Source organism: Phymastichus coffea, unplaced genomic scaffold (genome assembly GCF_024137745.1).
Source record: "Phymastichus coffea isolate CEN01 unplaced genomic scaffold, Cenicafe_Pcof_1.1 PCOF00096, whole genome shotgun sequence".
Lineage (NCBI taxonomy): Eukaryota > Metazoa > Arthropoda > Insecta > Hymenoptera > Eulophidae > Phymastichus > Phymastichus coffea.
The window spans coordinates 483,761-510,014 of NW_026706907.1; the positions used below are offsets into that span (position 1 = coordinate 483,761).

Genomic DNA, 26,254 nt, shown 5'->3' on the forward strand with positions numbered 1-26,254 from the left:
ATGCCGAAGTCGACTTATTTCCTTATTGTTTGTTATATATTTGTTTTTGGGAATATGCAGTTTAGTTTTTTATACGTACAGATTGATACGAATTAAAAATAAATCCACTTTATAATATACATACGTCTTTTTTCTAGCGAAATTTACATCTCATCAAATGGACGTGTAAATTATTGGATCGGCAAAACAAATCGTCAAATTACACGTAATGCCATTATTTACTGTGTAATGGTAGAACAATTTGCTCATTCATGGTTCATAAAATAAACCAATGAAATTTGAAATTTAATTTAATAAAGCTTACTTTCATGGTAAGTATATGCACAGGAAGTTTTTGAAATACAAATTGCTTATTAATTGACTTAATAAAGGAAAAATGTTGAACAAACCTGGAAAATTGGTAAAAGCTCTATCATAACTTATTTTCAGCAGTATATATGCAATTACTTTTTCTCTGCAACTTCGTACGCATAGCAATTCTCACCATTATCGAAGCGAAATCATTTTTAACAGATGAGCCAACGAAGTTATTTAACAGTAAACTTCAGTTTTACGTGTCGTTAAAAACATATATACATATATATATATATATATATATATAGAGAGAGAGAGAGAAAGTTGTGCAACGCGAAGAGAAACCATATACGTGTATAGACCTCCTCGTAGTTAGGTAAGCCTTACACATCGAGGGCACTAACCACTTGCATTTATTTTTAAACGAACGCAATTGTTATTCTAATCGAAAAAACATTACGTAATTAAATGAAGTAACTTTTACGAACTTTAATAATATTCGTACTTCACTACTTCACGTGTATTTGAAGTTGCATTGGGTGGTAAACGGATTAAAATACACTTCCTTTATTCACGTCGGAGAGACAGGTATTTTTATTGACATTCTGACGAGAAATTTTTCCGAAGCTTCGGAAAGCGTCTTTAAGCGAATAACGCGAAAACTTATATAAATCCACACCGCGCAGAAAGCCGGAACTCGTACATGACGCCCACACTAACTTGAGCATTCTTTTTATCCGCCTGCGTACCAACGTGCACGATACTACTGTAATAGTGAATCATGCGCTACCGACCGAATTATAAAATCGTTAATGAAAAAAAAATAAAAAAAAATACAATCACCCACGTGTGATTTTATTATTGTTCAACGGTCGTGCGCGCCAAAAATAGCGGAGCACCCGACAACATACACGCAAGAGCAGCAAAGTAAATACCAGCTGGCAATTCCCCGAGGGTGGGGGGATATCGCACCAAACTCACGCGGCAGTACGCGTGACTCGAACGAAGTCGAGGTGGATGCATGCGCGCGCGCGGCAAGATAACAAATTTCGTCCGAAAGAAGGGGGAGCGAGCGCGATGCTGTAGGGCTCATTCGATTTGCAGTGCTTGACGAAAGACAACGTACGCGCTTGCATTGAAGTAATAAAGTAACATTTGAATTTCGCTCTTTTCCGCAACGCAACGGTATGCATTTGTATAATGTGTTGCCTTGCGACTGCCGTCGTTGCTGTGCTTCGTAGTCGGAAACAGTGATTATCGGCGGCAAGTGGGTGATGAGTGTACGATAAAAATTTAGAAAATAAAAAGAAAGGCGTGTGTAAGAGTGGTGAGATAATGGAGGAGACCTCCACGGAGAATGCTAAGATCTCCGATTCCGGTTACTCCAACACTTGCAGTAATAGCCAATCGCACACCAGGTGAATTGTTGTTACCTTCTTTTCCAAGAAACGAGCAAATGTCGATGCATGTGGTTGCATCACTGCAGCCAATCGTTTTATAGCCTGGAGTTCGATATCGATAATTGAGACGTTGGATTTTTTCATCACGGAGATGCAATGTAATCCTGTCCACGCGCATATACGACTAGGAGAAGGTCCGCGTGATACCAGCTGGCAATATCTCATCTACCTTGCTTTTGATTTTGCTTTTCCACGCACAAGCAATTTGCGCATAAATATTTTTCATTATCGATACAATTATATGCGAGACAATATTGTACTCAGCAAGCATATTTTTGAGATTGTTTTGGATACGTGCAGAGGAAACCTTCTATAATGTTAACATAATACACATTAGTGGTGCAGTATGCAGATATAGTCATGGACTGTTGAACTGGTAATATAGAAAGTACTTAGATATATCCTTTGCCGCAAGCTCATCATCAAGTAACGACTAACGTTTACAGACGTTTATGGTACTCAATTTTATTCAATGTGTTGCGAGTAATTTATTAATTATTATTATTATATCAATGAGAATATTAACTAATTTGAAAATTCATATTTTTAAAAGGACTTAAAATCCACTTTTTCGTGCTTCTAATGTTTTGATATTCTGTCATATTTTTTTAATGTTAAACTCGATGTTAACAGTAAACGATAAGTGATCGTAATGTTTTACGGAATGAAAACCGATTGTTTACATAACAATATAGTAACTTCGGCCATTGATCATTGGCGTTCAGCCTCACATTGATTACATATAATTAGTCGATAAAAGTTGCTTTAGTTAAGCGATTAAAATAATCAAAACGTCAAAAGCAAAATCATCGTCATCGCATCGCATTTATAATATTTTCAATCGAATCGTAGATTGAAAAGAACCACGTTGAAAGGCTCGATCGTAGCTGTACAATGACGATGACAAAAAAAAAGAAAAGAAAAAGAGACTCATCACTCAAAAAGTGTATGTTCACTGTAAATGACATCGTTAGAAAAAAAGAAATTGTCGCACACGCGAAAATAAAAGAAAAACGAATCAGTAGTCACAGGCCATGGTAAATCGATGATTAGCACGCGTATTTATTTCGATATTCTAATGGTCATCTAAAATTACCGACACTTATTAATACTCAGTTCAAAATGGATGCTCACGTGTAAAATTAATCCGACGAGCGAAGCGCAATAATGAGGATAAATTTATCGTCGTGTTCAATAGCTCTTTTATCGAGGCGCTTGTCTGCACGATAGAAGCTTCCTTTCATTATATTAAACTATAATGTTGAAAGATTATTTAAAAAGGATTTTTTAATTCATCATCAACGCTTAATTTAATTTGGTTTTCGTTAGTTTTCACATTTTTTATGGATTTAAAAGAATTATAAACGATTTAATGTATTGTAAATGTTGGAGACTTATTAGATTTGATTTTTTTACTGTTGACGAACTTCTATAAACATCATTGCTCGATTGATTGGTTCAAAACATACGCGATAAGAATAAGGAGAGAACAAAATATTAGTTGATAGTTTGGATAAGTGAAATAGCACTTGATCTATTTCAATGGGATATTCAAAACTCCAAATATTATGATTTTTCAATGAACTATGAATCATAGTTGAGCTGCTACATTTTTAGTTGAATTAAAATATACTCTTGAACGGTTTTTTATTAAGGAAAAGAAGCAGAAGAAGAAATGGCACAATGTCGTAAAAGTGATTTACAGATCAATATCCGGTTGACCGCGTTTAACGAGACTATACTTAATGATATATTATTTTTGGTTATTGATCAATAAATGTCATAATATCCATTGAAACTTGTAAATAGCTGCATTAATATGTCATGGAAACTTCATTTCATGAATTGTTACTATTATTATTACTCAAAACACTACGATTATCCGGGACGCTGCTAAGGCACACTATAGGTACCTGTACGCATTAATACTGATTTCCCATAGTCATTAGCAAGTATACGTATCTTTCTTACCACTTTTGCAATGGGGAGAGAGAAGTTTTTGCTTGCGTCACAACTGAAACTAAGACGGAATCCGAACTACCCGATAAATCACGGTAACGGTTTTCATAAATTTATGAAAAATTTCACACGCTTCTGAAAATTGTCATAAATGTATGAGTTAAATTCGTTATCGCAAAAGTTAGATTCTGGCTTGATAATCGTTGAAAAACAATGGCTAAGCCCACCTAGCCAGACGAAATCTCGAATGAAATTATACTGAGGCGCGATGAAATAATACGACATTAATTGTCAGTCATTCGTCGGCCGGGCGCCATCAGTAGTATAAGTATAGCCGCGGGAGCGTTACATTGGGACAAGAGAGAGCGGTCGCAGCTGTAATTGAAAGGTAATCCTTTCGTCCTTTATATAACGAAGCTTCATACCGGCGGAACAATTAATTTCTCCCCTTAACGCGCTATTTGCAAAGCCGGCTCTTCTCGTTATATATCCCAACGGCTTTGCTACTCGTCCGTACAGCGATGTTATTTGCGGCCTCGTCGCCGATCTGCACTCGTTCCATTGGCACGTTTCCGCCGTGGAGAAAGCGATTCTCAGTTCGATTTTCCGTGAAAACCAAACGAATTTCTTTCGTATACAAATGTACGTGTTGAACTTGCATAAATATCGATTCCAACTAGAACCTCCTCGTTACGGTTTCTTAAAAGAAAGTTTGATCGCGGGCTTTCTTTTCGAATAGTTTTCCGAATGTAGATCGCGAGCACTCCAAGCCGTTCGCAGTATTGCCAGTGATCGCTTTCCGAATCTCGCGACCATTACTGATCGTCGAAAATCTCTACTGATAATGAAGAGCCACGACGAGCGGTCCAGCCAGCGTGGAGGCGAACCGAATCACGAGATCGTAAACATGAGTCGGCGCGTCTGGCTCTCTCTCTCTCTCTCTCTCTCTCTCTCTCTCTTTCTCTTCTTGCTCACGCTGAACTACGCGGACGACAGCGTGACCCGCGGTGCGGCGGCAGTCACGTTTTCGCGCCTGACGCTGCGGGTTTCCTTGCGCGCGCATGAACTCTATTTTTGCCGTCGCTGTCCGTGAGCGTACGCCGCTGAAATATAGGTAACTATGCGATATCTCGCTTGCGCGTCCGCTCGGGGATGGGGCGCGGCTGCGTAACGAGCGAGACGTAAAAACGAAAAAAAAAGGAGAAATTCGCGTCCGACGTTACGAGACGGCTCTGCTCTCGATCTTGCCTTTCGCGCTTTCGTTCGGACCCGGTTGCGCAAGTCGCGCTGCGCCCTTATACCAAGCCAGAGGGACGAATTGCGTCCTTCGCTCTCGTAATCGTTTCAATCTCGTCCTATCCGCGAAGTTCCTTACGCCCTTCGCGCGCTCTCGTGTCTCGCGCCATTCCCATTGTAATAGAAGCGCCAGCGGCTATTAATACCGCTGGCATTGTTATTGAATTGTTTATTTTATTTGTTTATTTCATTATTGTTAGTTCAGAGCGTCAATTTTGGCGATCGTCCATTCTTGGACGTAATTTCAGGCGCCTGCAGGTGCTTGCGTTTGAGAAAGGTTTTTCATCGTTCCAACGAGTCAACGACGTCGTTGACGCTCAATAATGCAGAATGTTATTTTTGTTACAGTAGCGGAAGTTCCCTATCGAGAAACAGTAACCGATCTGCCAGCAGCGGATACCATGGCGGCAATATTTCAGTTTTCAGCTCTTGGTAAGTGCCCACTGGTTGTTTCTGTCATCGTTGACAAAATGGGCAAAGGAGTTTCTACTGTTCTTTTCTAATTGATTCGATGCTTCTTACAACTTCAAGATTACCACATTAAATACAAAAATATTTTATGCTATTTTCCATGTTATATATGTCGTGTATAGATGTCTAAAACATAAGCTCTTATTTTTGTTTTTACAAACTGTAGTCGCATCTGTAAAGTTATGTATACGTGGTGTTGTAATTCTTTATCAAATGGGATTACAAAAAAAGCGCATTTTCGCCAATACCCGTGACTTGTGTCCGACAGTTTTTCATGTGACCGCCCGATCGACGAAACAAACGCGAGTGAATATTTTAACGCACTGCAATAATTTGACAATTGAGCCTAACAGTCGTGTCGCGCGACAGATCATCCAGACTTTGTTCAACGAGAACTTTCAGCTAATAGGAAAAATACTTGGACTCCGATTTCGTACCCTCTGTCGTTTACTTATCTCGCAATCTCGGTTAGCTTTACGTAAATCATGTAGATTGAGGCAACGTAAAAATAAGAATTTCGTAAGTAGAGATTATGCCAAAGACGAATAATTGCATTTGAACTGAAATTTGTTCCATCTTGAAATTGGGGGGGGGGGGGGGGGGGGGATTGTGCTTTCACGGGTAGAAAGACCAAGCTAAAGCCGCGACTTTGGCGCTGATTGACCGTCGCCGTTTGCCACGTGATCGATTTCAACTCGAACGCCGGCCTCGAGAAACGAAGGCACGACCGGAGCTTACCGCTCGTGCTGCCAAGCCGAATGTGACCCGACTGCTTTCTACGAAAGCTCGACTCGCCGTCATCGCAGCGCACGTGGCGCGACACGTGCCGCGCGGCCGCGTACCGTCGCGCCGTCGCTGTTTATATGCGCATACATCGCATTACACCGCAAGCGATCTGCGCGCCGTACACTGGCGCGTGCACTTTGCCGTCAACGTAGGCGCGATATTTGCACGATAACTCGTTTCTCGCGCGCCGACCCATACGTTTTCCTCGCCGGACGCGAAATTTCGTTCGCGATTAGCGACGCGCCGACAAATATAGTCTGCGAATCATCGTTGGAGCAACAATGTGGCTTTTATACCGCTTGTATTCAAGTATATTCGTCAGAGTTGCGACATTTGCGTTTCTCGTCAGAAGCTCTGGTCGCTGATTACACTGCTCTGACAAAGGTATCTTCTTCTCGTAACTTCCCGTAATAGGATAACAATAGCAATCGATTCCAAAGTGAGGTCTGTCTACCGATAAACAATTCAAGACCTGAATTTCGACTGAGTGTTGCATGAAATGTGTAATCTCGCTATTACGAGAAGCTTTCAAATTACGCAAGATGGACAAGAGTAATTGAAAGCAACGATAACGAGAGACGTTTACGACAAGCAAAGCGCATCGTTATGGCCCGAAAGTGTTTGTCGTTTATTTACATATGCGCCAATGGCGAGGTGTATGGTTAGCCATTAATCGGAGATAATTTTAGATTTACCGAGTTGACTTTCGCCGAGTATGTCGTCTTACTTTTTGTGCATTGATCGTGGTTGCATCGTGCGCGCATCTTTTTAACGCGAACTTGTTAACGCAATGAGATTGCGTAACAAAGTATTACATCCGGGAAATCGATTCGCTCTTCTGAATCTTACGCATGACGTTAAATATATGTATGAAGTCTCGTACAGTATGTTTCCACTGTTGGGCGTTTGCTATGAACATCGCTTCTAAATCTTGCTCTTTTTTTCCTATTCACATGAAGGAACACGTGGCAAGTACGAAGTCACGTCGGAGTCAGTTTCTTCACGCAAAGGCTGTTTTTCTCACTTGATGTTGTTAGCTTCTTTGCGCGAATTTAGTATACGAATGGAATAAATAATAGTATGAATAAGATGTTATTAACTATGAACTTTTTACAGTGATTACACTTGCTTTTTCATCAAATTATATACGGGAAACATAAAAACACCTGGGTGTTCGAATTGAATGTCAATTAGTGAGCATCGACGCCACATATTTTTTAACCTAATTTATCAAATTTTGTGTCAATGAACTAATCATACTTTTACCGTTATCATGCTTCATTTTCCTAATTCATTTCATTGTGCAGAAGTACGATGAATATGTTAAACTACAAACATGGACGTTGCATGACTCACTGTTTATATGTTATAAAGCCACCAATTAGAATGAAATTTCATCAGAAGGACGATAGAATAAAATATTGAAAGTTTGAATTCTTTCAACCACAGTCGCAGGAGATTTGTCGCACCACGAAGCCCAGTAATACCTTTTGCCATAAATAAAATACAAAGAAATTTCACTCTGAACCGCTTATCGATCGCAAACGCTAGTAACCAATTCTCAAGCTTCTTACGTGATTGCCTTTTCAGCATCGAGACCTTACCGAAGCCGATTGCCAAACGCAAAGATAAAGGCCACAAGAAGAAGAAATCGAAGAGCGCCCACGTGGAGAGCATCCTGCTGAATTCCACTGCAGCGAACGCGATACCCGTCGCGCCGTTGACGAACGTCACTGGGATCGGCAGCGTCGAAGCTTGCAAGCCGGCGATCGACAATAAAACAGGTTAGTCGTCGACGAAATGTGCGCACGGCAACTGTCCGATTGTCCGGTGTGTGCACTGAATATGCTTTAATTTTACTCCTTTTTTCAATTCATTATTTTATTCAAAACATTAGTAGATCCTTTCGTTGTAATTACTCGTTAACCGAAATCGCAGTTCACGGTATCGCATTAAATTGAGCCATTCAATGTCAATCGGTGAACTTCAAACAAGAAAATAGGTCATGCTCCTGGAAACTTATTTTTCCTTGAATTACGCTAAATCCAATGTCACGTCATGTCGAGTTCACGATTATTTCAAAGTTTCTCATTTGTACAGGAAACTGTTTCGATTTATTAAAGTATGAAACAACGTAGAAATCTTTATGAGCTTCTTAAATACATTCACTATGACATCGGGTAGTTCAAATAATGTTTTCATGGTATAAAAGAAAGTTTTATAAATTAAAAAATGAATAATTTTTAGATGAAGAAGAAAATATAACCGTCAAATATCCATCAGTTTTCTCTCGGATGTAATGCTAAATTCGACCTTATATCTAACTTGACATGATTATTTATTGTTTCTGCTGTACATTCAATTTACAGTATTTTTTTAACTTGTCAAAATACAAATTTTTTTATTGTAAATTAAGTTTCTAACTGTACTTTCTGCAATGTATTTCGCTGCATGCGTTTATTCGTTTCAAGTCCAATATTTTAAACAGTTTTTATTTTATTTCATATTTCAATTTTAATGATCAATAATCTTAAAGCATATTCAAGCATTATCATGTATAATCCCTTTTCCGTCAATATTTGTGACGATTGTTATAACAGTGATTATAGATACAATTATCCCCATCACAGGAATTTTGATAGAAAAGGCCAATACAAAATTGTATCCATGGTATACCTTGCACCGTTCCGTTTTAACACTTGTGATCACCCTCGATACCCACCCTATGGCGAAAATTATTTCACTGAATCCCATACCTTTTTATAACACATTTAATAAAGCTCTACGGTATCGTGCTCGAGTTGAAATAAATGAATGTGATTCGTCGCAAAGTTACTTAATGAATCTTTCTTTCTCAGTTTTTACTATATGCATTGGAGATTTTATCGCAAACAAGCACTTAGCAAATGAGATTGGATATAGTTATTATACTTTTCAAACGCATTATTTGATTTATATTGAGATACATATAATATTTCAGAATCTTATAACTGCGATATCGCAGATATAAGTACTTACTGGACGTTGTCGCTGGAATTACTGATTTTAAAACTAAATGATGATGTAGGTAGATTTGGACTTGAATTTACCAGTTTCGCTTTCAAAATGTTTTTGAACAAAGAATCTAAAATACATAATATAGTTAAAATTTTGATTATTTATTTTAAATTTACGCTTTGGTATCGATTTTACTTTACTGGCATAATTCTGTCTTAAATTATAAATCGATAAGTTTGAAAAAATTCGACTTGCTTCGTTGAATGAAATAAGCCTTCAAAATCAGGCTTCAAAATCTGCTTAATTTAGCAATGGTTAAAAAAATTTAGCAATGGCTTAAAATTTTTGCTTTTTATAAAGAATACTTACATGCATCTCAATAATATGATTTCATCGAGTACTAAAACTTAAAGGGTAAAATTTACACGATATTTTTGGTTAGAAAAATGTCAACTCTCAGGATTGAGACACTAAGGAGTGACTCGATACGTGTGCGTGGATAAGATTTCTCAATCTAAGAACAAAAAAATACAAACCATCGTAATAGTGTGCAAAAATAGCGCTCTTTGGATATACCAATCAATCACACAAACCAAGTTTTCCTATTTAGATTACGTAATTTAAGTAATTACCAACGCATAATTTACGTAAGTGTTTGCATAATTTTTTTATTGATGAGCCTAAATATATACGCAGCGATGGTCGTAATGAACTTGTAAGCACGCTAACACGATTATTAAGACACAAACGATCGTCTTAATAAACTTGCCAATTCGGTGAACGTTGCGTAGGCCAAATTTATCGCAGTTACAGGACGGATATATATAATCCTTTTATGTGCACTTGGCTGTTGAGGATCATTGCGCAATGAATTACATATCATCGTTCATCTACAGGTCGTCCATCTACTTTTGTTTTGTTTTTGATTTTTTTTACATTTGAAAAGACTAACAATAGCCTCGTTAACGCTTACATAACTTCGGCAAACCAGTGGGATTTGATTTAATTTAGTATCAGATCTCTGACATAGGATTATTGTTTGATTATCAAATCGTCTAAATTACCGATGTGAAGAGCTACGGCGTGATGAAAGTGTTATGAAACAAAGGTTTTCCCTCTAATATGCACAGACCCTTACCCCGAAAAAAAAAATTAACGAAGCTTTGGTAAAGAAGCTGGACTAGATTCCAGGAATTTAGGCTGTAACAATTATTTTTGTTAATGAATTTCAAGAAGAAAAAGCAGTTGTAGAGTTGGTGGATGCTACGGATCCTGGAGTGCACAATAACAACAACTTGGCAGCTGGTCCTGAAGCTGGACTTGACACAAAACGAAGTCCGATCGAAGATTCCAGCTTACAATCCACTGTTAGTATTTTACAGAAAGAAAAGGAGCAAAAGCTAAAACAAAGATAAAAGAGTCCATTATTTTTCTGTATGTCTATCCATTATTTAGACGGGAAGAGATGGGTAGATGCATATATATTTAATGGATTCGTGTTGCTTGACTGCACCGGTGCAACAATGCAAACGATGAGCCCAGCGTTTGCATTATATACGACTAATTGAATCTAATATTTCAGCTTCGTGGGTCAACAGAGAGCGTCTGTATAAAGAATTTTCTTATTTCGCTCAACGCGCAGCGAAAATCGGCCGAACGTGAAAGTTTGGCAAAATCTTACTACGTAGCTTTTTATATGCATATCTGTTGCCCAAACGAGTTGTATCGGAAATCAATTACGATAGCAATAAAAAATAACTGGTTTTATTTGAGAGACTCTGCATTAGATGTCTGTTTGGGACTAAATTAAGCGGGATGTTGAGGACACTTAATTATCGAAGGAATTTTGTTTTGCATAGTAAATAATAGCATTATTGCTTGATTATCCAGAAAGTCGGAGAGTTATGGGCTTTGTCGGAGAGACTCAGCGATTCAACGACACGCGGGAATGGCGTGTAAAATATAGAGATTTTATATTTTAGTTTACTACCACGATACGCGCATATAATGTGTTTGTGATACACATGATTTGGACGCTAAAATAATCGTCACACGTTCATTGATTATATTCACGAACGATGGTAATGTGATATTCATGTGTCCGAATCATAAAATAATCCTTCAACTATTTCGATAAAAAATATTCTGTCTTGAAAAGCAAGATGTTCAGAGGAATTTGAATAAAGGGATGAAATATTTCGAAGAGTACAGATTTTCGCCCACACCAATATATTGATGATAGGTGGTGTGGTTTTATATCTATTGAGAACAATAACTTGGCGAGAACTTTTTGTCAGAAACTTATCTGCAATAAGTTACAATTTCAGAAACGCCACAGGCAAACACTCACTAACATTCGTCACGAATAAGTGAGGCCTTTATTCCTGTGTTCTGTTGAACTCGTGATTAGCTTGCGAATTTTTCCCGCTATAAAGTTGTCGCTGAATTCCAGAACCTATTGGTGACAAGGCACTAATATTTACCTCGAATAAGTGAGCCCTTATCTCCGTGCAATGTCTTTTTTTAATAATTGAACAATGACTAATGATAAAGATAAATATATTGTTCTTAAAAAATTCTATTTAGTTTGATGAAACTTAAACGAATTCTGTTGACTACGTAGTATATATACAAACGTCATATTTAGATTATTGAAAGCTGAACGTGTGTTAGAATAAACATCTCTGAAAGATTCTATTTTGACGTTTGTATTCTGCCGATCAATTTTTAATTTAGGCAAACGATGCACTTACTAATATTTTTGCTTAAAGCACTAAAGAAGTCTCATGATGATTCACTTCTCCAAATTACAAAAACAACCTTTTTTTCAAATTTTTATCTAGGAGGATGTATATGCTGTGATATCGATGCACGATGGTGTTGTATTACATGCTACACCCACATTACTCGCAGCACTAGGTTACCAAAAAGGGTCATGGACTGGAAAGCTGTTTATCAATTTTCTCGATCCACGAGACAAATCAACACTAACGGACAGAATAGCAAGTGAAATTGCATCCTTTAGGGATCCTTGTTCATCAGGTACAAATAAGCAAGCAAAATAAATTATTATAATCAATTATTTCTTAACATTAGTAACAATCACACTAAATTAATCTTATTGACGTATGTAGACTTTCCAATCGCTATAAATACAAGAGTTATTTTTTTGTGACTAGAGGAACTATTTTCAACCCATAATATTTATTCTGTTTGTAACAAGAAAATTTTCCCGATGTCAAATTCTTTTGATATAAGATACTATTTTTTGCAGTTAGAAAATTTATTATACAAATATTTTTTCTTAGTAATAGACAAAATAGTCCTGTCTACCGTAGACATTGAAAAATGTACCTTATAACGATCGGACGATTCAGATGCACTGCTGTTCATTGCTAATTTGATTATTTTTATGAAAGGTGCGAATAATCGTAAGGCAAGCATCTACTGCCGTTTACGCAGGTGTACAGTTTTCCAATGCACTTCCAATACCAATAACAACGGTCATCAAACTGGATTTGATGGCCAGTACGTACCTTACCGCATTGATCTGATGATTCAAAACTTTCATAAAGACAGCTCGTCCACTGGTCAGAAGCAAATCATGATACTTGTTGCATCTTTTCATCGTGTGTACTCGGCATACAAAGGTAAAATAAAAATATTACTTAATATAGCTTTATTTGACTTATCTATAAAAATTTATTTAAGAAAAATAGGAACAATCAAGTACACGTGTATTATTCTATAAGTATATCTACAATGATATGGTTGAAAACCATGTTTTTTGTATTCTTAATTATATTGTAGTCATAGATATGCATAAAAGCATTAAAAAATCTCTGGCATTAATGGATTATAAATTGGTAGAACAATCTCTTCTTGCCGTTTTATAGTCCAGCAATAGGACTCCAATAAAAAAAGTTGCAGTAATTTAGTTGTAATATCAAGTTTGTTTACGTTGTTGTTTAAATACTTTAATTGATAAATAATTTGAAATTATATAAGCACTTTTCGAGTTGGAGCTATCCGATCGACGAGAGTTCCTTTTCTCGAGCTTTATGACTGGTTGTTACAATTTTCGTTACCTTTTGTTTAACAGCTCTAATATCAGTGTGTTCGTTTTCATTATAACATTTATGACTTTTACGGGCGGTTTCCTTAATTATATAAAAGCAATTCTTGATGCCTTAAACTGTTCATTAGATTTGAATATTTTGAATATTGCAAAATTAATTTTTGATTATAATAATCACTTACATAAATAACATTTCTAATCATTGTGCGATAAGTTACTTACGATAATTATACTTTGGTGTTGCATCAAAATTATGTTGGAAATCAGTAATATAATTTATTACGAGACAGTTTTCAATAATATAAAGGTTTGAACGCTTGTTTTGAGATTAGAAAGGGCCACAGCTGCAAAAGCTGCGAATTATTAAAACCTGATTTAAGTAATTAAAATTTAAGGTATGTATTTTTTTATCCTATCTCTTACAAGTTCATCCAAATAAAATTATCATTTTTTACGATTATATATAATTATATGTATAATCCATGTATAATTTTATATACGTTTTACTTCATAGAAATTATGCTAAATTTGTATAATGTTTTTATGGATGTATATAATCACGCAACATTATATATGGATACATTTGTGAAATTATACATGATTATGTATTACAATGCGTTTTTATAGAACTCCTTCAGTCATGGATGTTAATGACATGCTCTGTATTAGGATACATTTTTAGGTCAAGGTACAACAATTCTTATCGTAATCCCATTACCAGTTCTGAAATTAATACATATGCATTTAAAAATTATATAATGTTAGGGATTCAATTTGAAAGGTAGGCTAAGAAGATACTGCCTGTATTTTTTAAAGCTATTTACTTTTGAAAGCTTTTTTACTTTTATGAGTTGCATGAGAAATTTCTATTACTAAGATTTGATTAACGTAAGATAGAAATGTAATTTATTTATAGAGAATTAATCAACAATTATTTTTAATTAAAAAAAACAAGAAATGTTAAAAAACAATTCTTTTTGAATTAAATAATTTTCAATAAATAATAACTTATAATATTATTTATCTTGGTGTAAAAATATAGTATACGACGCAGGCATATTAAAAAATATTATACGAATTTAAATATTTCAATACGACATAATTCAAAATTATACAATTATACATAATTTTTAAAATAAATTCAAAAATTTTTTTATATATAGATAAACAATGATATGATATAAATTACAAATATGAGCGAATATAATCTTCATTCATTTTATATTCTATAGAATATAAAAGAAGCTACTTTTCAAAGATTATACTCATTGTATATATTATACCTGCATTTTGGAGAAAGCTTTCAATATCTTTAAATATTTTAATGATTTGAAAAATTGTCTCATTAAACAAGATAATTTTAACGGCAATGTTAGTATTTCAAGTGAAATTTCGTGTTAATAAGCAGAAAAAAATGTTGTTTTTTCTCTAGTAGTATAAAGATTGATTTTGTTTTTTTTTCTTTTTCTCTGGATAGTAAATATACTACATACGTGGATATTAGCGCACAAAGCACCTCTTGATGCATCCATTTGTCGATAGAAAAGTCTCGTTAGTGTTCATGCTTTTATGTCTCTTATCTATTAATAAATATATATATTTTTTATAAGACATCAATCGATCAGTCGAAAATATAATCAGTGTATATATATATATTTGTTATATATCAGTCGATTATATAACAAATGGTCGTCGAAATCGATTATTTAAAGTACGACTCGAGAAAATGAAGGATTCGATTGTTAGCATAGGTAGCCATCTAGATCAAGGTATGAGCGTTAAATTTTTTCGCCTTGGATTTTCTTTATTTATATAATATTTATTATATTAATTGAAAATTTGGCATTTTATTTGGATTGTTTTTTTTTCCTCGCTTAAAAAAATACCTATCCAAAAATAATTTTATTTACAAAAACAAATTCAAAAGGCTAATGTTTAAGAAATTATAAGAGACAATGGTCTCCGTTGACACAGAAAAAAATGTGTGACCAAACAAACACAATATGCCTTTATAAAGAGTGTTGTATTTAGTAAAATGAAAACAATAACAACAAATTTTATTATTTTTGTTACTATCTGCAGTGTCTGAAGAAACTATAATACCTACGGTATTTACAACTCGCCACACCGCGACTTGCCATCTGTCTTTCATTGACCCTGATGTTGTACAGTACTTAGGCTATCTGCCACAGGATATGATTGATCGTTCGCTGTTTGACTTCTACCACCCAGAGGATCTACCACTCATCAAAGACATCTACGAAACTGTGAGCATGAGACCTTTTAAGGTCAAGTGTGTTTGAGTTTCGAATTATCATTTATTTACTAAATGCTTCATTAGTGACGATTATCAGCATCAGAATAATATTATTTTAAATTTTTTATCTCTATTATTTTGATTCATGAAGTTAGATATACTTACCAGGGATAGCTAGTTTGTATCTTGATAGTTTGTAGATCCGAGTATCAAACTTCACAAACGAACAGTAATCAAAAATATTTCGGTATTTACTGATTTTTGAGTTTCCTTTCATTAATTCATTGGTAATTCACGAATAAAGTATTTTGCATACAGTTTCTAGTAAACATTTTTCTACCCGAAAACAAACTTAGTCTTAATAAATAAAGTAGATTTCTTTTTTTTTATTAAGCATTGTTGAGTGATTTGCGAGTGATTGTTCATTTGTAACTATAATTTAAAAATTTGAAATGTGAGTTTGCTTTTGGACAAGAAAAAATTTTTTTATTCCCATGGCTTAGCAGAAAAAAATAATGAAGAGAAAAAAAATTTAGAAATAAACTGAGTTTTATCAAGTTTGTATCTGGTTTATGACTTAAATGTGTTTTTCTGAGAGGTCACGGAAATTCTTTATCGCACTCTCTACAATCTAAATCCATTTATATTCATTGAACAATCATACATTAATCACATTATTGAATACTAAAAACAATAAAATTTGTGAAGATTTCATATGAAACGGGTAGCATATGTAAAACAAACTAATTTTATTCTGCATTTTTTATGACAGCTAACGAGTGACAATTCGGGTAAGAATTGAACGTTATCAGCGATATTAACTAATTTATTTTCTGATACTCTCGTACAGATGATCAACATGAGCACCTTGAGCATCTCATCCTTCAGATCAAAACCGTATAGGTTCATTATACAAAACGGCTGCTTCGTGGTGATTGAGACTGAATGGTCATCTTTCATCAATCCTTGGACAAAAAAGTTAGAGTTCGTCATAGGTAAACATCGAGTACTAAAGGGCCCAACTGATCCTAATATATTTCGGCCACCGGGTGACTCGAAAAATAATCTCCTAGCAAACATTAGCGTCGAAATCCTGAAGGAAGCTAAAATCATAGAAAAAGAAATCAAGGAGCTTTTTGTTCAGGTAATAATTTTTAACAGATTAAGTAAATAATTTAATAGTATTAGGTGATGATAAAGCAAAGGGAATAATGATGCTTGTTATTATTATTTTAAAAAGTTTTCATTTTTTATGTTAACCTAATCACTCAGTAATTATGTTCTTCTCTGAAATATCTGCAGAGTAAATGTTTTTTGTATTAGTTCAGTATAAGTTCTTCTTTCGCTGTAGCTCAAAGACAAAACTACTTTTTCTGTCACGAAGTTGCTTTGAAAGCGTAAAATTACCCATTTGTTCAGCAGTTTACATCTGTAAAAATGCTTAATTTTAAATGCTTCCTTTATTCGGAGAAAAAAATTCAATGCTTTAAACCTTCCACAATCAAGTTTTATGCTGTTTTTGAAGGTATTCTATAACAAACAGCTTGAGTATAAATTGTAAAATATACTTGCGCGAAGTCGTTATTACATATCTTAATACTTTGTTCTCATATAAAAGTTAATATTTTAAGTAATAATTTGAAGCTTCCAACAGATTGGAAGGTTTAAATTGTATTCGATATATAACTTCCCCTTGCCTCACTCTTCTAATATACAATAAACTTGATTTAAAAGCAGCTCTAATAATGGCAGATCCCAAAACTAATAGAACTTTCAACTGGTTGACAATTTCTTTTTCCAGGCCATCACTTAACTGATAATTGATTAACAAAAAAAAGAATCTTCAGATCTTTTGTACTTTAGCTAATCTCCTGTCGTTCTTGCATAATACATGTGCTTTTTTTTAAAAAAAAGAATGGTATTATTAACAATCTTTTGGACCCGAGTGAGCTTGATTTTGAGAATCTTATAGGAACAATAGATAACAATAACTAGCCATCCCTTAATTCTGACGCATATTGTGAATGTACAACGGGCATTTTTTCCGTTACTTTTCGGCATGTCCCTTCTGTATCTACCAACAACGCCCGCACACACGCACATAATGTACGCAGGGAGTTCAGAAAAAGCATAACGCTTGTCAGGTAATTGACAATGACTGGTTCACTTGGAAGAAGGAGCTGACCACATTTATAGAGAGTGCAATTCAGGAAAGCAAAAGCACGGCTCCTATCAAGGATAGTATAGCAGTGGACGACAGGAGCTTTTCGGTGATTATTACCATCAACATACACACGCGCGTCCATTCATTTAATCACTTTTTTCGTCTAATATATTTTGTCTCTTTTTAATATGACTTCGTTGACTTTCGCATACACCTGTATTGCTGTACATGACTGCCAAACGATTTAATTATAATGCTAGAATTAATTTACGTTAACTTGTAATTCGAAGTTTTTGGGATATAAGGCATTTTTAGTCATACTTGCGTATTTACTTTTAATTAGCATCCTAGTATTATAGAAAGAATGTTAATAAGCACTTAGCATATTCGAGGTAAGTAAATACTTCGGTTTAGATTTTTGGCGACTGAGGGTTGGAATATTTTGGACAAGTAGTTTCCGGTAAATTTTACTCTGGAATATACTTTAAAAAAATATTACAACTGTTATAGATACGAACTTTTATCTTCAATATATTCCGTCAAATCTGTATTATTAATGTAAATATTTTTGTAAATAGTTTTTTTGGAAATTTTCTTTTTAGTTGACTTTTTGAAACATTGACGTGATGTTATAAATTCAAAATATTTATGGAAAGTTTCAAAATAACACCTGCATTTTTTGACTTTCCTACATTAACCCATAAAAAACCCCAATATGCGTGATGTGAATTAGAAATGAATCAAAATTTTATGATTGCAAAGAGCATTAAAAATTTACCAATCACTTTTTTGGAATCAAAAAATGTTATTGCTCTAAGCATTCCGTTCTACAATACTTTTCTTCATTATGCAAATTTTCCAATTGGATAATTTGTTTGCATCGCAATAATTACGCCTGATTTTTCGAACTTATTGATAAACTCAGATTTAAGTGTTCTATAAACTATTATGAATTTTTTATTCTTGTTGATATTTTAAACAATGAATATTTTCTTGTTATATTTTACTTATATATCAGTTAAATTTAGGCAAACATATATCAATTAAATATCTGAAAAAACGGAACAAATAGTTTAATTTCTATATAGATAAATAATATTTAAAGAATATTCAGGCGTGGTGATATAAAAGCGATAAAAAATCAAACGTTATTTAAGTATACTTATGACTACCACTTTTGTATAACGTAAATGATAGTAATTAACTTTTGAATAATTGATCGGCAATTTCCAAAGTAGTAGCCCGTAGCAAATGAGTTTTTAATCCTTGCTTTAAGTAACATAAATATCATAATATATAGTTTGGTTCTTTTGGTCTACTTATAAGTTAATTAAATTTATTCACGTTCATGCTGAATTCATTATGATTGAAATTACAGTAAAACAAAAACTGGTATAATACCTTTTCTAAATTAAAGAAGAAATTAAATTAAAGAAGAAAATCGAACATCTATATCAATCTTTGCCACTTTATACTATTTTCAATCAGTTGAACTTGTAAAAGACTTGTACTAATATTCGATCAAGCTCAAAGAAAAAAAAGAAAAAAGATGAAGACGAACAAAATTAAGTGAATAGAACCGAAATTTCAAAAGTGGCAGTCCCTATTGAAATCGCTATAATAAATCTGTGAAGGGATTACTTAATCCTGGCTTGCAGGAGCACGACAGCGTGATGCTTGGCGAGATTTCACCCCATCACGAGTACTTCGATAGCAAGTCGTCGAGCGAGACACCGCCAAGTTACAACCAGCTCAACTATCACGATAATATCGAGCGATTTTTCAACAGCAACATCGATGTCAATGCTAATAATGGCCCTTATGCCAGTGACGAGGAGAATTTACACTCGAGCGCTAATAGCAGTGACGAACCTGACAAGAACAACATTTCAAGGCCAGGTAATAAATTCGACAATTTTTTTTTAACGACATACTTTGTGTAGTCAAGTCACGTTACATTAAGAACATATAATTGGAACTGAACGACTGAAATAATTTCGGTTCGATTGAACAACATATTATTGTGATTACAAAGAACTGAAATGCACCTCGTCGACAAACGGCAGCGGCAATAGTGGCAGTGCTGAGAATCTGAGCAGTGAGTCGAACAACCAGCAGAGCTTCGGCAGCAACCGCGAGACCAGCAATACGACCAGTAACAATTCAACGAACAATGATGGACGACGATTGAAGCCGCCGGTTCTTACCGAGTCACTTCTCAATCGTCACAACGAAGATATGGAAAAGCTGATGGTGCAGAAGCATCGCGAGCAGAAGAAGGAGGACAAGCGTGCAAAGTCGTCGCTTAACGAGCAGAAGAGCAAAATTGCCGAGCAACCCTCAGGGAGTCGTGATAATCTTAATAAGACTGCCGGCAACAGACTCAAAAGAACTGGCAGTCAAATCTGGGAGGGTGATAATAATTTTAAGGTACGATTCGTCTCTCGCGATATTGCATAGTGATTGTGGCAGTTATATTTATTCGACTCCCAAACAACATTTTCACCGTATACAGATATCGAGATACGACGATACTATCAATGGATCCTCAAATACTAAACCAATAACTACGATGCCTAACATCAAATTCACCACTGCTGGAATAGAACATTCCGCCGCCACTGGTATAGCCAAAGTCAATCCGAACATCAACGCGTGCCCCTCAACTTTTGCTACGATGCCTTCCACTAGTGTAACGCAACAATGCTTTTCAACTCAAAAGTAATTATTCTTCAAATTATTTCAGATATCGATAGTGCGTTAAAATCCGGAAGCAGTAAATGGAATAAATTTATAAAAAATATTCACGCTCTAAAGAATTTTTTAAATTACTTTAATTTTCAAAAATACCTGAGTCTCGTCCGCTCTAAATATCAACCAAGGATATTTTTGAATAATTCCACCCATTAACTTGAAAAAAGAGCATCACATAACAAAAAGAGTGCGCCTTTATAGCAAGTTATTCAATTTCTAATTAATATTGCGCCCCGATGATGCGGGCGCTGCATAACGAAGCTGCCGAGCGCGCAAAATAGAATAACGAGAGAGGGAGAGAGAGAACAAAGCCGGCGAATCGTTACGTGAACGCACATTTGGACGCTTGTGACAATAATTATTATTTGTTCTTGATGTACATTTGCAGCGCGTGCTCTCAAGCGACGACCCGGTTCCCGAGCTTACCGCAAATGTTTCCCGTCTATTACCTTCCTATGTCTCAGCCCAGGGATAATCTACCCCTAAGTGCCATACCTCAAGATCATTCAGGACAACCTAATCTATTTGCTCAAGCAACACCATACTGTGAGTCAATTGCTCGTACTTGCCGTTTGCGTGCGCCATTTGAAGGAGAACTCATCAAAAGCATTCTTCGCACTTGATCATTAGGTTTCGTGCAGATGCCGTACGTGGCGCCAGCGATGCCTCCGCTAGTTTACCCCCCAGTTATCGGAGCACCGGCTCCGCCGACAATGATGTACAGGTCGTACATCGTCCCGGAGACAGTTGCAACGGCAACGCCGATAAGCGTGGTACCACAACCAGCACAGTCCTGCCCACCAGCAAATCCACCAGCAGCAGCCACCACAGCCACGGTCGTGAGTCCGTTCGATCTGAAGAGGCCCAACAGTCGAGCTACGAGCGTGAAAGGCGAACCGAGCAGCACGATAGCTATGTCCGAATCCTCGAAGAAGGTCCCTATTTTCTCACTGAAGATTTCTCGAAAGTTTGCCGACACAATAAAATTATTTGTATGCTTTGTTTACGATTAGATTTGCTCACCATCCGGCATCATGTCGTCGTGCGTTAGTCACGAGGATGGATGTCTATTCAGTATCTGCTTGAACAAGAGCTGCGACAGTAGTAGCAATACCGATCAACGTCACACTACGTCGTCGTCCGAGGTATATCGACGGAAATGACTCGTTACAAACTTCATTGACAAACACCTTTTATAACTGATGTTTTCTGCAGTTGCAAAAAACTCAGCCAGCCTACCAGAAGAGTAAAGAGACGCGTCGAGTATTCGGAATAGTACGCAAGGAGCCACCATGGATCGAAGGTATCAAGCTGACCCCCGAGCTAATCTATCAGTATCAAATACGTCCGAAAGATTTAGAAGACGTGCTGAAGACTGATATGGAATTTCTAAAACAATCTAAACAGCCGAACATCGTGAATGATCAATTAGGACAATTGTTCTTTGATCTTGATCTCGAGGGTTTAGGCTCGAAATTGATACTCGAGAAGACTGGCACTAACAGCGCTGATGACAGTAGCAGTAATGCGTCTCAGAGGTAATTTTTCCTCGAAGCCATATTTTTCTTTTCATATGGATTCATGAAAATTTCTTTGCAGATGACTGCTAAACTAACAAAATTTTTTTACGAACTTGTTACAATTATACTTTGAAGAAAAACGTGCATTTAATTTTTATAATGTTGCTCATCTGCAAAGTATCTCTTTTCTATTGGGTGTCATTCTCGTGCTATTATACAGCTATAAACTTTGCTACTTAATACTCCAGCATTTCAAGATTATGTGAAAATCCTTATATCGTTCATGTTTTTTCTATAATGCCATACGTATATTTTTAATCTTCTTAAACGATGAAAGCATTTATTTATATAATTTTCATAGTTTTGCTGTAGTCAAATAGCTGGATAATACATTAATTATTTGTAGTGTAAATTGAGTGTTTATAATTGAAAATTTTTATCTAGCTAAAGTAAATCTATAAATAAGATAATTTAACTTGAAATAAATTACGCGTGACATCAAAACTTTTAAATGTTAAAATAAAAAAATATCACAAGGTTTATTAAGCAATAAGAATGATTACAATGTATTATATTATGCATACTCACTGTCAAAAAGAAAAGTACATAAACAAAATAAAAATTTTTGTTAGATTGAAAAAGAACAGGACTTTCGCATGATCTTGATAATCGGTGAGTTTTTGAAAAATCAAGAAATGATTCAAGAAAAGTTAACGTTCGCTTACTTTAAAAAGACCATTCTATTTTGTTTTACTTCTACAGTCCAAGTCGCATGGGCGCTTGGTGATTTACAGATCAACGCCGAGCACAGCAAATGATAATAGCAAACGATAATTCAACATTCTTGAAAGATTTCAATATTTTTGGAGCCGTCAGTCCGAGAAGTTTTACAATTGAAGGAAATAAAAATATTACGTATATCAAAAAATATTTTTCGGGAGATGTACAGAAAGCAAGAAAAACAGAAAGAAAGCGCAACTTAACAGGATATGCAATCTTACAAAGTAAACTTCACATTTGCCTTTTACGAGATGAAGATCAATCGCACGAGTAGACTAATTATTGAATTCCACGCGGTCGGGATGATTTTAAGTTTTCTTGATAACGGAAATTCAACGAATAGTCTTCGTGATTATTTTATATAGTGCACGCATGTACTTCCTTTATTTAGTTTTTTAATAAATGCAAAGAACGTGTCTACTACTCTCCTTCGATTTAATGTGAATAAATGCAAAAGACAGTTGGACAACGATTACAGTGAGCAGTTTTCAGTCATTTCTTTTAAATATAGTTGATTTTATATTTTAAGCTTAGCATACCGAACAATATGTAAGTAAATCTCAATATTCAATCATAAATACCGTTAGCGAGTCTGAATGATTGCAAATAATTTAGAAAATTTTTTTGTGATTACTTATTTGTCAGGTTTATTTAGGTTCGATCTTGAGAAATTTGTAATGAGTTAATACTTATTATTTTTATAAACAAAGAAGAAAAGTATTATTTATTGCAATGCAGATACTAAAAACGATAATAACTTTGTGAAAATGTCCATATGTATGAATAAATAGTCACAAAATTATTTTTTAAATTATTGCGATATCTACATTATCAATCAAAGCAGATTCTGGAGCTAGCTTAATGTGAATGTGATCACTATATACTTTCTTCCTATTATGGGAAAGTATAGTAATTTATTTTCATTACATGAGCTATTGTTTTAAGAAATATACATCGTAAAACTGACCTTTTTTCAGTCGATTTCAATTGTTTATGTTCTAATGTGATTACAAAAAGAGCGCGATTGTTGCTGTATAATCGTTGATAGCTGAGAATCTGTCGCACCATATCAAGTCTTTTCTATATACTACAAAATGTCAATGCGTTTTTTCGTCGTGCTTTTTATATAATACTGTACAACATTGTATACATATTTTTTCTAGCAAGGTTTATTTGGTAGATTATACGCATAATATGCTTAAAGTATAATTAGTTTCATCCGTGTTAATTAGTTTTTTTTAGTGGTTCATTGCGTGCTTTACAAGATGTACCACCATTCAAAGTATATAATCTGTAGTAGAATATAGGTTCAGACAAATTACAATTACAATTACAATTTTTCAACAAATTAGTAGTCTTTTTTTTCGAGCATTATTCCATCGTCGATAATATAAGATTTCTATACGCGTTAATAAGATGCTACATGAATGTATGTTATCAATTGAATAACGATCAGTTATTTAAACGTGATAATAGTGCAAAATTGAGATTCGAAACAATAGTTGAGTGATGAAATAATGTTTTGTAAGACTCATGAAGTTCTTCAATACTACTAGCAAAACTGTTTTTTTTTCACTGAAAAGTAAACAAATGATTAATCTAGATTACACGTATTATACCTTCCAGCTTTATACTACCAAATAATCAATTTTAAAAATTTCTTTTAGATAATGAAATGGAATTTGATTACTTAATAGTTACTAAATTAAGGTAAATAATATCAATAAAATTTTGTTATTTTCTTTTTTAATTACATTTTACAAATATCATTTATTTTACCAATATGATAATTACTTTTATATTTATTTAAGTATAAGTTTTAAATTACATTTTTTCAATCATTAAACTGAATTTAAGATGACATTGAAAGTTAAGAAACCACATAGGACGTTTTTACATTTGTATCATTGCTTATACAATATCATTTGATATGTTTTCATTCATTTCAGAGTAAAAATAAATGAGTTGATTATTATAAAGATTAATTTACTTCTTTATTATGATTGCAATCTTAATTATTTTTAATCATTAATGGAAATCATCAATTTTGTATCAACTAATCATGTCAATTCGGATTTTCTATAAAAACACGATTTGCATTTGCCTAGATCGATAATGCAATCCTTGATTATTTCACCACTATTGTTTTTATTTTTCTGTCAATTACTATGTAATTAGAAAAGAGAATTAGGTAATTGGAAAAAAACTTTATTCATCCGCCTTTGCTGAAAACTTAATAAATAGTCTTACAAATATTTAGAAAATGGTAATTATAAACAATTTATTTCACATCTAAAAGGTTAAGTCAAGTTTGTAAATTAATTATAAAAATTTTTGGATAACAAAGGTGTATGGATTCAGTTGTTTATATATGTCATAAAATTATGTTTTGATAAAATGTACAATTATGATTAAATTATAAATAAGTTCTTGAAATATATAATACTTACAGTTTCATATGAAAAAGCCAATTCTGAACTCATTTGTCAAAATGATTAACAAAAATTAAGGCGATTTTTGGAAAGAAAAACTTATTGCGACACATAAATGCAGCACGTAATCCTTAGGACTACTGTGATTTATACATTTTTCAAGTATTGATGTAATAATCGGTTTTTGTGCAACGCTTTGCTTCGCGCATTTAGGGTAAAAAGTGTTTATAATAATTTTTATGATTATATACACGTTTTGAAATATCATTTTGAGATTTATTGTTTAAGTATTAACGAGCGATTTCAAGCACGTAAAACGTGATTTATACCATTTTTCATGTTTCGAAAAATAAAAATAATGAACCCCGAAGATACAGTTTTTTGTGATAGATATTTTTCGGACAGGTATAGCACCTTTAATGATTGATGTTTTTTATAATTTTATAAATTTAAATAAAGCCTTAATTCAATTATCAATCATTCACGAATTTCTGCAAATACCTAGCGTGACTATTTTTTTTTTAGTTTTTATCAAAAAAATTTTGCATTAAAGTGCACTCAAGCGGGTCAAATGCTTTTATCCCAAATTGAGTATAGATATTGGAGATAATTGAATAAAATATTATTAGTACAAAATTATGTATCTGATGGTGGAATTGTAATCAAAGCGTTCCTTTACAAGTATGCTTTAATTGGTATTTTTGTATATTCAGTTTGTATGTTTTCGATGTATGTTGTATGTATTCTATATAATTTACATGAATTTTTTTAGGTATACTTTATATTGATAAGTATGAAATATGTCTAACATTTGAAACAATTCTGTTTTTACCAAAACAAAAAAATTATTATATTAATACTTCTTTACTAATGAAATATTGGATTTCATTGAAACTGAATATGTTTACCGAGCCATGACTTTTTAAATAAAGTTGTTACAATAAAGGAGGATTTAATTTTCTGTCACCTAGAAATGATATTTATTTATAGCACTTATATATTAATA

General features: G+C 34.1%; 1 protein-coding gene across 2 annotated transcripts; it reads left to right on the top strand.

Annotated features, from left to right (window-relative positions):
• Positions 1 to 1,406: 1,406 nt before the first annotated feature.
• On the top strand, positions 1,407 to 26,229 carry LOC131669734 (period circadian protein). Of its 2 annotated transcripts, XM_058944836.1 has the most exons (19): positions 1,407 to 1,712; positions 5,358 to 5,441; positions 7,716 to 7,746; positions 7,857 to 8,050; positions 10,497 to 10,630; positions 12,107 to 12,305; positions 12,683 to 12,913; positions 15,424 to 15,608; positions 16,449 to 16,742; positions 17,713 to 17,868; positions 19,397 to 19,661; positions 19,798 to 20,192; positions 20,278 to 20,483; positions 20,905 to 21,062; positions 21,147 to 21,451; positions 21,530 to 21,661; positions 21,732 to 22,054; positions 22,669 to 22,708; positions 22,799 to 26,229. In XM_058944836.1, exons 1-18 carry the CDS (start codon positions 1,652 to 1,654, stop codon positions 22,694 to 22,696), a joined length of 3,381 nt encoding a protein of 1,126 aa, XP_058800819.1. In that variant the 5' UTR covers positions 1,407 to 1,651; the 3' UTR covers positions 22,697 to 22,708; positions 22,799 to 26,229. The 2 variants fall into 2 exon arrangements, with proteins under 2 accessions (XP_058800819.1, XP_058800820.1); XM_058944837.1 differs by lacking the exon at positions 7,716 to 7,746.
• The last annotated feature ends 25 nt before the right edge of the window (positions 26,230 to 26,254 follow it).

Bases quoted from the DNA above. Each gene is read 5' to 3' on its own strand.
- LOC131669734 (XM_058944836.1), top strand. From the start codon at position 1,652: ATGCTAAGATCTCCGATTCCGGTTACTCCAACACTTGCAGTAATAGCC. The intron at 17,869-19,396 runs GTGATTATTACC...AAATCTGTGAAG, and splicing joins TGGACGACAGGAGCTTTTCG to GGATTACTTAATCCTGGCTT. The intron at 21,063-21,146 runs GTGAGTCAATTG...CTTGATCATTAG, and splicing joins TGCTCAAGCAACACCATACT to GTTTCGTGCAGATGCCGTAC.